Here is a 12,904-nt window from a genome sequence, read left to right as displayed (position 1 = left end):
GGCAAATACGAATTCTTTGCAATACCGTGCTCATTTTGGCTGTTAGCTACCCAAATCATACAGCCACTCAGTCAAAAAATGTTTGTCATTACGTAGAAAAATTAAATCCCCTCACCAAAAATAAATTCCTGTTCATACCACGCATCTGAGTTAGGTTGGGTGGTGTCAAAAGTTAAAATAATATCTAGCTGTAGATCTTTTCGTTCACAGTCTTTCGCTTTTTAGGGACGTGAAGACAACGATAAACTTTTAAAAATTGTTTTATTGTTTTTGTCCAATTTAGAGCTGGTATTTTTAGACCGTTTTTCCACCCAAAAGGGGGTGTGGTCATTCTGAAGACAGGGATTTGACGTTTGACTGCTCGTTTTATAAAAACATAAAATGTTGTAATTATTTTTGAATACTTCATATATTTAATTTAGACGGCCGCCGTTGAAACTGTACAGATTCTACTTTAGCCAAGAACCACCTGGTCTAATTAGTAGAGCCAGTATTCTGCTTCTCCTTCAAAATGCATTGGTTAAATTACTCAGATACCAAGAGGTTTTTGTTATTTGATAGTTTTCGGTCTGAAGGAGAGATGTCATCTCTGGAATAATTCAGCATTCAGACAACTGTAGTAAGAATCTGAAGCCAAGTTAATCCTGCTTTTAGAGGATTTACTGGAGCATATCAACAATAACAAGAGAGCCAGGAGAAACCGTGTACATGGAAACACCTGTGGCATTCCTCATGGCCCAGGGTGGTTCCTTAAGAGATGGTGGCACAGGACAGAACGTCCTCATCCTGGAAACAGCAGTCCGTCACAGCCAGTTTGGCTGATGGTGGCGTGCAGCATCTGTTCGATTAATCCACACAAGCCCAGTGACCGGAAACATCAGTCCCCCAGCTAAGATCAGCAGTCTGAGACAACGCCCACCTGTATGGCAGACACGTTGATGTACCTGTGACAAACACAAGCGCACCAACCACAACAGCAAACAGAGGCTTATCTAAGTAGCTCCAGCGATTCTTTAGTGCCCCTGTTTTCTTCATATTTAAAACAAATCATCATTCCTTATTGCTAAAAATTAAAGTGTTTTGATAATTCATTAATGTTATATGTTATAATGTTGAATCATAAATCTATTTCTGCATTCACAGCTACACAAGTGTGAAACATACCTTCTTGAATGTCGGTAGTTCATCAGATGATATTGAGGGTTGCCCTAGGTTCAAGCCTTTCTACGTCTTCCTGCTTAATAAACACATCAGGGTAAGTCACACCCACTGGGTGTGTGGGTTTAAGCTACAGTGGATGCCTGCTCACCTCATCTTTATGTGGAATAGAACAGCAACAATTATGCTGCTTGGTAAGGCGCACCCAGGCAGACAAAGCAGGCTGCTCAAACTCAAGTCTTCCATCCACCAGCACTGCCGATCCATGTTTCTCCTGCTCTGAAACGCTCCACTCATCTGGTCGGACGTCGGAGCAGGAAAACCACTCGACCGCAGAAGGGATGTGCTGATCATCGTTTTCCTCTCTTGCGACACCCATGCTGACATCTGAGCTCAGGGAGGTGGACTGAGTGTTAAACCTGGCTTTTCCTGTTTATCATCAAGCTGTATAGCTCAGTGTTGGGATCAGATTGACATCATTCCTCTACATGTAACACGAGTTGGTAAGTACATTTCACCACATACCTGGAATACATAAGCATTAAAGGTGTAGGGCAGTTGAATGGTTGTACAGTTCCTAGATAAGCATTTTCTTGAACATCCTTTAAAGGCTTGTGCAGTTTTCATTATTGATTACACTGCTCTAGAAGGCTTTGGGATTTTTAAAGGATTGTTGCACTGCATTGTCATTACTACATAAGAAACACTGTTGAATGTGGATTGGTCACATGTAGCCGATGCGTTTAAGGGGTAGAGTGGGTTTGGTGCACGACTCGTTCTCCAGGGCTGGACACAGGTACACTATTTCCTAAGAGGGTTACAACATGTGCCACTCGTGCTTTACTGAGCATTGGAATGGCCTGAAATTCAGCGGATGCTTTTATTTCTTTACTGAAGTTTAAATGCCAGCAGGTCCCTCTTTAAACACAACTGGGGTCACTGAATGAATAAAAAACAGCCAGCACTAAAGTGGGATGAAATGGTTTGCATTAAACCTGATCTGTATTAGACAACCTCATTCCAACAACAAATTGATCCAAGTATATTTGACATGCTGATAACCAATAATCAACATATTGGTCATTTGCCATCACACTTAAGATGCCTTAGCAGAAAGGTGAATTCGTTCTTCCATACAATTTCTGACAAATTCCTGATCGCAACACAACTGACAATGGATGTACAGCAAACATCTCCACCAAGTAATGCAGTTATACATCCTCAGTAAATGAATATCAGTCCATTCAACAGTAATCGCATAATTTCCCCAATTCAATATTTTATTGTCATAGAAGTTGCTTTAATAACACGTGAGCACGCCCGTGTACTCTGCAGGAACGCTATGAGAAAATGAAACGAATGAGAGGAGGCAAAGGGACACAGAACCAGGACATTAACAGTTTGGTTTCAACCGGTTAATCATCTCAAACTTTACTGTTCCCAACTCATTATACTCATTATACAAGCAAACTCTGGTCCACTTTTAATGGAATCTGCTGCCACTATATTTCTCTGACAAACAACAAACAAACAAAAAAAAAATTAAAAAGGGAAAAGAAAAGGTAGAAAAGAGCTGCATCTCTTGCCGTCGTGCGTGTCAGACGCTGGTGGAAAAGGAGGGGAACCTAAAGGGAATGGTTTCACTGAGCTCTCAATATGAGAAAGCCGACACGTGTGGACTTGACTATCATCTGCTTAAAAACGGATTTGTTGGGTGTTTTTTGTTTGTTTGTTTTTTATAGAAGAAGGTTTTTTTGTTGTTTTCTTTTGAGCTGGTCTTCGGGAGGCAGGTTGGAGAGACGGTAGGAAGGCCACGGGTCGTGTCGCTATGGCAGCAACACCCTTCCCCCTGCTTTGCTCAGCTGATCCACAACACCCATGCAGTGATTTCAGTCCTTCTCAGCAACAAGCTTCAACACTTTGCCAATGGCGATGGTCTTCCCTAAAGGAGACAAGAGGAGAACCTTTCTAACATGGTATACTTTGGAGAGGCCACAACAGAACAGAGCTCTCTGGAACAGAGCTCTCGCGATCAACCACTACCGCGTGGAACTGAATCTTCTGTCTGTTCTACGTCTCCACACCCAGCAATTTAACTGACCTCACAAAATGCTGGCTAATGAAACTTTGAAACATGGAGACCTCTTGTGATACTGTGGTGTCCCAGCACCTGTAGAGGCAGAGAGAACCAACCTTCATCCCGCAGGGTGAAACGACCCATCTGGGGGAAATCTTTGAAGGTCTCGAGGCAGATGGTCCCAGCAGTGCGCAGGCGAGCGATGCACACCTGGTCTTGTTTGACAAAGCGTGGTCGCGTCTTGCTCTTCTCACCCGTCTTCTTGTCTACCAGACAGATTAAGGCCTGCAGGAAACGCACACACACGGCCTCAGCATCACTACAACTACTGCTCGCAATATATTGCGCCACACCTGACTGCGCACACACAGATGTTGCCACTCAAAAATAAGCATACACATGTCATCAAAGATATAAATGTGTCAGCGCTCTCAAAATATGGATGCATTAGCTTCCTAAAGTTGATCTTTGGATGGATTTTCCTTCATATGTTAGAGTGACAGATCAATTTCAGGAAACCATATAAACGTGAAACAGAAACATGGGCCTCTGAGATAGACGGTAACCTTACCGTGATCTGCACCTCCTCGATGCACGTATGAATATGCAGAACTGCGTTGTAGCCTGGGCAGATGATGGACTTGTGTTCGATAATGACTATCTGAAAAGTCAACCAAGTGAACAGAAAAAAGTGCTTAAAAGAGATGCATTTAAAAATAGAACACACGCACGCGCGCACACACACAGTGAAGTCTCACCTGGGCGTCAAAGGTGCGTCCAGAGTGGCAGAGACTCTCGGGGGTGCAGAGGATAAAGCCGGGCAGAATCTCCTCTTCCTCGATGCCCTTGAGCCGAAGCTTCAGGTTCTCGCCAGGCCCGGCATCGTCCGTCTCCACATCATCCGAAAGCAGACTTAGCACCTCCACAGTGTGCTGCACAGTCCCACCCACAGACAGAAGGGAAAGGTTCACACACATTCAGTTATTACATAGAACAGCTTCAATAAGCAGAGCAGATTGTAGCACATCACAGCTAAACACAGCGGTTCTATAGTGGGTGTCTGCAGTGTTGGTGTGGTCAGGTGTAGATGATCTCACCCTGTTGGGCATCATTACAAGCTGTTGGGCTTTGCTGATGGACCCGGACTCCAACTTCCCAAGAACTACAGTTCCCATGTCCTGGAAACAGTGAACCAATAGAACCAACCTCATCAAACAAGTCACCGTGTGATCAGCTGCACTTGCTACAGTATATTTACATGAAGCCACCATATTAAAAGAAGGCCCATATGTGAAAGACGTACACGCCGGGCAGATAAACCTTACCTTATATTTATCTACAATCGGTAACCTCACTGGGCCATCACTGGATCTGGTGAAATTTGGCAAACTGTCCAGATGTGGAATGAATGGTAACCCTCTGTACATAAAGGAAGAGGGATTTAAATTCTTAGCAGACATCTCAGGCTTTAAAAAATTGAAGCCCTAATCCACACATTCAAACTGAAGAACACCTGTGGCTCTTCCACAGGCAGTGCGACCATAGGTAGACACCCCACCCCTCTCCACACCCTGGGAACCCGAGTGTGCCCATGCCTATTTAAAGAACAAACACCCCACTTACGTGTACCAAGAGCAGTGCTCTGCTGGTTCCTTCAGGTTGGCCCCGGTGAGCCCCGAGCAAGGCATGAAGTGAATGTCTTTCCTGGGGTTGAAGCCGACCTTCTTCAGAAATGGCACCAGCTTCTCTTTGCATTCCTCATATCTGCGGGACAGCCAGCAGGGATCAAAATTTTGAAGCAACGACAACTTGTGCCAATTCTGCACGATAAAGGCTAAAGCAAATGGCAGGTGAAGCTCCGCCCTCCCTCACCTCTCCAGGCTCCAGTTCACAGTGGGGTCATCCATCTTGTTAACCAGAACGATGAGGTGTTTGACCCCCGCGGTCTTGGCCAGCATGGCGTGCTCTCGCGTCTGCCCTCCTTTCTCAAAGCCCGTCTCGAACTCGCCCTTCCGCGCTGAGATCACCTGTGCAGGACGGGGAAGAGAAAAGGTTCACCCAGTCATCCAGTGTCACCACACCCAGCGTAGTCACACCCACCTGCAGTGGCAAAGAGTGCTATTAAAAGTTTAATCATTCCTCCCTTGTAAAGTAACGACAGATCTGTGCTCAAACAGCGCCCTCTAATGGCCGGTATACAATTAAACCAACATGAGAAGTGAGGGGGGCTGGGGGGAAGACCCGATAGAAAGTTGAGAAAGTTGAGAGCCCCGATAGTTCCGTTCCAGTTCGCGCAACTAATTTTGAATTGTTAGGTGCTTTTCCACAAAAATAAACAGGTTCCAGAATACGAAATGTTCGTTCCCAGCTGGAAACAAAGAATAGCAGGTTCCTCAGCGAGAATGGTCATGCTGTAGAGGGAAGTCATTACGCCACGGAGCTGGATGGTGTCATGCCGTGCTAACAGACCAGCAAACCAGGTGACTGTGGCGCTGAATTCAGCTGCAGCCACACTGGAAGCTGACCCTGCATCTAGACCCTGACATGAGGTTTATGACATCCAACTTAGCCTTCATGTAGTGTTAATATATTTCCATGACTAATATTTGTTACACTACCATTGTTCATTATCTGTTATTATTTCATTGTTATTATCGTCCGTCTTTTTAGCACCAATAGTTGATCCGTGCTTGCTTTCTGGATTAAAACAAGCATCTATAACAACAGCACAAATGCTGCACCCAGTCACCGTGTTATTGGTATTTACTTCCTTTGTGCTGTGCCCTTCGTCGACGACACATCCTTGGGTCCAATAAGAACCAGTGCAAACGTGGGCCGGGTCTCAGAACAGAACTAAAGCTCTCAGAAGCGCGACCCTGAACGGAACCCGTTCCTGGTTGGCGGAACAGGGCTTTGGTTGGAGGGCACAGTGATCGCTGACGTTAGTTCCCAGATGTCCGTCGGCCACTGCCCACACCCTTGACTCACCAGCACGGCCAGGTCTGCCTGCGATGCCCCACCAATCATGTTGGGCACGAAGCTCTTGTGGCCCGGGGCATCCAGGATGGTGAAGTGCTTCTTCTCCGTCTCAAAGTACGCCCTCCCCACCTCCACCGTCTTCCCCTTGTCCCGCTCCTCCTGGTTAGTGTCCAGGGCCCATGAGAGATACCTGGGCAAGACACAGCAATTTAGAGACAAGTGTCATCATCGTCGTCATCGCCCCCAAGCAAGGGCACGTCCCCGCACGCAACGCTCCTAAAATAGTGATATGTTTGAGCCATTTACCTTTCTCATGGTATTGCAATATTCAAATCTCTAACATTTTCCAGTTAGCCCGTAAGGATACACCATGTTCTCCTTTTCTGGGTGGAGCAGCTATCTAATAGAGACCAGGCAGCAAACAGCGAGGTTACCAGGTTTCCCTGTTCTTCTCCTTGGCCTCCCGCTCGTATTTTTCCAGAGTGCGCTTGTCCACCATGCCTGTCAAATACCTGGTAGGGAGCGGCACACAGCAGGGTCATGAGAAAACTCCCAGCCAGGGGCCAGTACGAGAGCACAGCCTCGTCACAGAAGAAACACAGCATTAGTAAAAAGACAGCTACTCACATGATCTGGCCCCCTATGGTTGATTTGCCAGCATCTGGAAGGACAGGAGATAAGGAGTGAGTGTGGCGAGATAAACCAGGCTGGATTGACAGCTCAGTGTTGCTTTAAGAGGGCTTTTGCCTGGAGACCAAGATATGAAAGTGCAGTCATGGGCCCAGAATGATATTTAATACACTAGTTACACAACATGCCAGTCAAGCAAAAACAGCTTAATGAAGAGGTTCACAAGCTTCTACAGAGACACAAACACAAACTGCTCATCTTGCGTCATTTAACTTGTGCAAATCATGGCCAAAAAATGTTTTTAGAACCCATTTAAAAATCCCATCATACCCCAACATGTTGAATAAAGACATTTTGCTGTAACTGCTTATAATTGCGTCACACTAATTTGGGCTTTTGGTGCTGGGAGGGGATGCCTAAAATAACTGCCCATTTTCACACAGTACACTACCAGTGTCTTATATGGCTCCTGGCCTGTAGTCAAGCCAAATTCTCAAGCCAATCTCCTCATTAGCACCTCTATAGCCTGCTCTCCCTTGACCAAGTCACACGTTACAAAGACTGCATTTGAATATCTGTGACAACAGCGTGCCTCCTCTCCGCACTAAAGACACCACAAACAGGGCTGGTATGTAAACAAACAAATCAAACACTCTCAACACAGATGCCAAGGGATTTCAGCTGAATATGGGTTATGTTGGTTTATAGGGTTAATCGTCACCTGTCAAGGTTACTTCACTGTCGTTTCAGTATGGAAAGAAGTCTGTCCAAGTGTCATTGTCTCCTTCTGTGCACCACGCTAGTTCCAAGCATGAGATAATGGCGACAACTCCTCTCAAATATCACTGTTCTGCCCTTATTATGGGATTCACACTCCACTTCAAGGATTTTGGGTGTTGCAGGCAGATGGTTTTGATTCAATAAACATAACATGCCTCCATATGTTGCACATAAACCAAGCACAGGAGAACACTGATCTTATAATACACCATGAAAATATAAACCAAGTCAAAATCTACAAACTCAGTGGCTAACAAACAGTACGCACCATACACAAGTGTGAGGGATACTTTTTTTTTCTTTTCATTTTTTTAAATAAGCCATGAAACAGATAGATTCAACACAAACATTCATTTCATGCTCAGCTCTGACACCAAACTTCCATATTTGCATTTTTCCAAATTACAAAAAGACTAAAACTTTTCCAAGGACCGTGGAAACCCTATCATTAGCCTACACGCCTTCCCATTGCACTCTCCATGTCTGTTTCCTCCCAGAAATGGAAATGTATTTTTTACAGGTTTGTATAAGCTTTCGTTTAAAACATCTCTAAACTAGTACCACTACAATCAGAAACAGGCATATAATGTATTTTAAGGCTTTTGTCTGTGTGTGAAATCTTGGTCTGTGTACAAGCTTCTGACGAGACCTGGTGTTACATTCAATTATACTAGTCAGTACAAACTGAGCCACTGAAATAAGTGTCTGCATTAAAACAAAAAACTCCCGACCCCCTCTTTCAGCGCAGCTTCACCATCCAACAGCGCCCCACTACAATGTCCACCGCTCACCATTACTCACCGACATGGCCGATGAACACTACATTGACATGCTCCTTCTTGGGAGCATCTGGCTTGGCGGGTACCATTTTCGGCGTTGGCACTTCCTCGTCTTCCTCTGTGCCTTCTTCCTGTGGCGAGTCCTCCTCGGCAGGACCTCCGTCGCCCGCAGTCCCGCCTCCTGGCTCCGCCTCGCTAACCTCACAACCTTTCCGCTCCCAGTTGTCCTCTGCCGACAGCTCCGTGTCTCCATTCTCCATGGGTGGAGCTGCTGTGGCAACAAACAGCACCTGTCTTTGTGACCCGCCCAACCACAACCTGGCTGTTGATCCCTAATCCACCGGAGCCTGTTGCTGTCGTGTGTGCGAGAGTAGGTCTTTCTAGAAAAGCTTTTTGGCTAAACTCCACTCAACAGCGATGGGTGGAAGACCATTAACCAGAGCAGGTGGGAGATTATGCTTCGAGATGAAGCATTGCCAACCCAGGTGTCTGCACCCACCCAAGCACATCGTCCTTTCTCGCTCCAACCCAGCTCCCAGTATACCTGGACCATGTATTCTTAATAGCTTAGTTTAGATGTATTATGGACCAACTAATGGGCATCAAGGAGAGGGCTGAGAGATTGAGATAAACTAAAGATCAGCCATCTTGAAAATTTAAGGAGGACCATAAGTAGAAAGATCAACAATATAACGAAGACCAGAGATTTTGAAGTGTTTTCTCAAAAAGACATTTTAAAAGAGAGTTTACCCCATCAATACAATAGTACCTCTATGACAACATCAACAGTTATTTTAAATGTGCTCCCAAACAGTAATTTGGAAAACACCTTACCTCGAGATGCTGATATGTAAACACATAACTATATGTCTTTGGTAAGATCAGCTTGTGGATCAACAGTATGTATAATGACAATTATTATTACCTGCAATTTCATTTTGCAACTTATATCAAGCAGAGATGTGTACCTAACCTCTCTGAATAAGACTTCGACTTACCAACGGGTTCTGACACCTCTATACGGGCGTCTTTTTCAGGAGCTGTGAATAAAGACAAAAACAGGCCATCACAACAAGTATAAATCACTTACTAGACAAACATGCAGATTAAGAGTTCGCTGCTTGGATCTCGGTGGGCACACAAAAATGTAAGCGTACATTAATGAAAATAAAATGAGCATGAATTCCCTCTGGTCTCAGGCAAAATATGTACAGTCTTTACAGGTTTATTCTATATGTAATAGTATCTGTAAACATGCAACCTATTCAAAATCTTGACTTTCCTTAAACAGCAGAGTAGAGGAATAAGCAACTTGGACCCCTCAGAAATACACAGCCATGACGACAAGCCCTCAGCTTCCCCAAGCAAAAGGTAAAACCAGTTTTAAAAAAAACCCTGCTGTTTATCATCCAAACTTAGCAGATGTCCTTCCGAAACAAAAATAACTGCCTACCCACAACAGACTTTAAATTCATGAGACTCAATTTCACGGCTTGGCTTGCCGAGAAGAGGCTGGGTAAATGAAGGAGACTGACCTGGGCTACAACACTTCGGAGCCAGCATGGCCACTGCATGACCAACGCTGGGGACAGGCCGCGCGCGCATGCCACACCACCGCGACAACACGGGCAGTGAACGCGACCCTCCGGCACGTGCACACATGCAGCAATTGGCCGGGCTGAAAGACTCACTGACGGGCCGACACCCGCGCTGTACGTTTCAACTGGAATAGCAGAAGATGGCTGTTTTTTCAGCCACACAGCACCCTTATCTACTTGGTAACAGGGTTACGAGGCCTCTGAACACAACTGGCAAGCAAAGCAAAAGCTCCTGACCAGTTTTGGCCCTTTAACCTGTTAATGGCGAATAAAGCTGGAATACGTATTGTACTAACCCCACATGCACTGACAAAAAGTACGTTACACTCATATATTGGAATTAGCTAGTTAGCCAGCCGTCGCTACTTGGTGCTTCTAAGATAACATGAGCAAACAAACACCTATAACTTTTACGTTTCTATTTTTAATGTATCCACCAGGAACCAAAATGTGTGTGTACAAAACGAAACATGTATTACGTTGCTTTGGGCAATCGTTTTCTGCAAGTGGTCCACACTTGTACTGCGAAAACCAACCGTAGCTGACATCAACACGTGTGATTGGGGTTTTAACCGCTGTTAGCCTTTAGCAGGCAAAATGAAGAATATTTAAAAGTTGTTTTACTTCGAAGGTACTGTCTAGATAGCGGCATAGACTTAACACAAAACGTCACGTTTCCGCTTAGCTGCGCCAAGCGAAAGTAAGGTTAGCATCGATGCTAACAATGTGTGGTTAGCTGATTAGCAAGCTAAGCTTTAACGTGAGAAAACTTGGCCGGCTAGCGAGACAGCTCGCTAAACTAAGCTAAGCTAAGATAGTCGACGGAGGTAAGAGTGAGCAACGGACAAAACGTAAACGTGACCGGGAACTTACAGGTGGAGGTAATGCTTTCCGTGGGGCCTTTCTGGAGATAGCCTGGGACAAACTCGGCGGCGTTCACATTCGGGATAAACGGCTTGGCGTTCACGTTCAGGCCGGTGAAAGCATCTTGAAGTTGCACGTCGACTGGGGCCTCGCCATCGTCCTCTTGCTCCCAGGAATCGGGGGCAGTGTCTCTCGCTGGGTCCATCGCGGGGAGAGATTTACACAACTATGATGAAGACACACGTTAGTTTGGCAACGCACTCGGTTTTGTTAGTCCGGCCGCCAGCCGCTGTTAAGGTCACTCCCCTTGAAATCGATGAAACTTTCTCTTCCTAATGTGTGGCCTTTCCCCCGCTTTCCTGAATTAAACAACCGGTCTCGCTCGGCGAGGGGCGACAGAAAGGGAGACGCGACTCAGCACTCCGAACGAACCCTCGTGCGTGCTGACGAATCTCGCAGCCGGAGGGGAGAAACACCAAGGAGCATTATGGGAATTGTAGTACATTTGCCAACCACGTCCCGTACACATGCGTCAGTAGTTCTCGTTATAAAACTACATTTCCAAATTTCGATGGAGGTGACTTAGCGCTGCTCGATACAGGATGGATCTCATTGGGTAACGATGTGGAGCAGAACTGACCGTGACGTAGACGTGAACGAAAAAAATACACTAACTGTTAAACTCGAAATGGCAATTTGTCGTTCCTATTTACAATAAAAGTCGTCTAATTTAAAATAGAGTTTAGTCAGACAGCATAAACTTGTTCCAAAGTTATCTTGCTTAATTAAATACAGACAATATTATGGCTATTCTGTTTGTCAAACTGAACTCACCCCAGACCTGAGACAGTAGCAACAACACCAAATAAATAAATAAAAAATAGCACAGCTGTTCTACTATATAATAAACTATACAATAAACTACACACTTGATTAATCAACGGGTTGTCTATGGTGTACTATTTTGCAGGTATTTTGCATATTGATGGAAAAGTGTAATCTCAAGTGTAAAGTGACTACATCTGAGGTAGCCATTCAGTTTGAATATGTAAGAGTCTGTTTGGTAGATCTGTTGAACAGTCTAACCGTGTGGGAAGAAACTATTCACACATGTAGGGGACTTGGCTCAGATCTTACATGGCCTTTGTCCAGATGGGAGGGTTGTAAACAGTGTGATGGTTGAGAGGGATATTTTCTGATGTTACAGGCGGTCCTCATGTGCCACTTGGTGTAAATGTCCTTGATGGCAGTTAAAATTAACCCCCTAATACGCTGGCCAAGTTTCCCCAACACTGCAGTGATTTCCTGTCTGAGACAGAGCAGTTCCTGTAACAGACAGTGATTCTGAAGGTCTGGGTGTTCTCTAGAATCCTTCCATAGATGCAGTTGGGAATGGGCGTGCATGTGCCAGGTTTGTGGGCTGTCCTTAGAAAATAGAGGAAGTCTCATTACTGAGGAGTGATCAGGGACCATAAGAAGCTGTTTCGTGATGTGCACTCCCAAGAGCGCCGCTGTAGTACCACGGATGTGCAGGACTGGCCGAAGCACTTGCATCCTTTTTAAGTCCACAGTCTTCTCTAAAGTAATCTTCTCACTACTTAGTCCAGCTGCATCACCTCCTCTATGTATGCAGTCTCATTAATGTTGGTAATGAGTCCCATCAGCAAACTTAATGATGCGATGGCTTAATGATGTGAGGAGATGTCTGGCTCCAGTTATGGGTGGGCAGAGTTTAAGGTAAAGGACTCAGCACACAGCCCTGAGGGACCCAGTGTTCAGGGTAGTGGAATGGGATTACCTGTTCTAAGACTACTTCTCTAGTAGTCAAGAACCCAGTTGCTGAGTGAAGTGCTCTGTCCAAGTTTGTGGACAGACCTTCAAAACAGGCATGGGTGGTGTTCAGAGCATTTAGGAGGGCAGCATGATTGGCACAGATGAAGCGACTCTCCCTCATGCTGGTTCCTGGCTGCCCTGAGTGCTATTCTGTCACCTGGTTTGAATGTACATTCACAGGTCTTAGGCAGGATGTGGCTCCCCAG

At 45.3% G+C, this 12,904-nt stretch overlaps 1 protein-coding gene and 1 long non-coding RNA gene across 5 annotated transcripts; both read right to left on the bottom strand.

The window, feature by feature from the left end:
• Positions 1–244: 244 nt before the first annotated feature.
• On the bottom strand, positions 245–1,820 carry LOC113580886. 2 transcript variants are annotated; one of them, XR_004776529.1, is made up of 3 exons: positions 1,310–1,820; positions 1,165–1,237; positions 245–944 (listed from the first exon to the last, which is right to left on the bottom strand). It is a non-coding gene; the product is annotated as an uncharacterized LOC113580886 (long non-coding RNA). The 2 variants fall into 2 exon arrangements; XR_004776530.1 differs by having other exon boundaries at positions 245–919.
• Positions 1,821–2,128: 308 nt separating this feature from the next.
• On the bottom strand, positions 2,129–11,296 carry gspt1l (G1 to S phase transition 1, like). 3 transcript variants are annotated; one of them, XM_027015662.2, is made up of 14 exons: positions 10,875–11,296; positions 9,402–9,443; positions 8,426–8,671; positions 6,842–6,875; positions 6,649–6,726; positions 6,224–6,404; positions 5,108–5,262; positions 4,859–4,999; positions 4,561–4,654; positions 4,333–4,413; positions 3,994–4,167; positions 3,807–3,896; positions 3,352–3,520; positions 2,129–3,100 (listed from the first exon to the last, which is right to left on the bottom strand). In XM_027015662.2, exons 1-14 carry the CDS (start codon positions 11,068–11,070, stop codon positions 3,048–3,050), a joined length of 1,734 nt encoding a protein of 577 aa, XP_026871463.2. In that variant the 5' UTR covers positions 11,071–11,296; the 3' UTR covers positions 2,129–3,047. The 3 variants fall into 3 exon arrangements, with proteins under 3 accessions (XP_026871463.2, XP_026871462.2, XP_035382280.1); XM_027015661.2 differs by having other exon boundaries at positions 8,426–8,674; positions 10,875–11,295; XM_035526387.1 differs by lacking the exon at positions 10,875–11,296 and adding an exon at positions 9,686–9,709 and having other exon boundaries at positions 8,426–8,674.
• Between the last annotated feature and the right edge of the window lie 1,608 nt (positions 11,297–12,904).

Source organism: Electrophorus electricus, chromosome 1, assembly GCF_013358815.1.
Source record: "Electrophorus electricus isolate fEleEle1 chromosome 1, fEleEle1.pri, whole genome shotgun sequence".
Classification (NCBI taxonomy): Eukaryota; Metazoa; Chordata; class Actinopteri; order Gymnotiformes; family Gymnotidae; genus Electrophorus; species Electrophorus electricus.
Note: the sequence above shows the minus strand (reverse complement) of the source record. Positions and strands in the feature narration are given on the sequence as shown.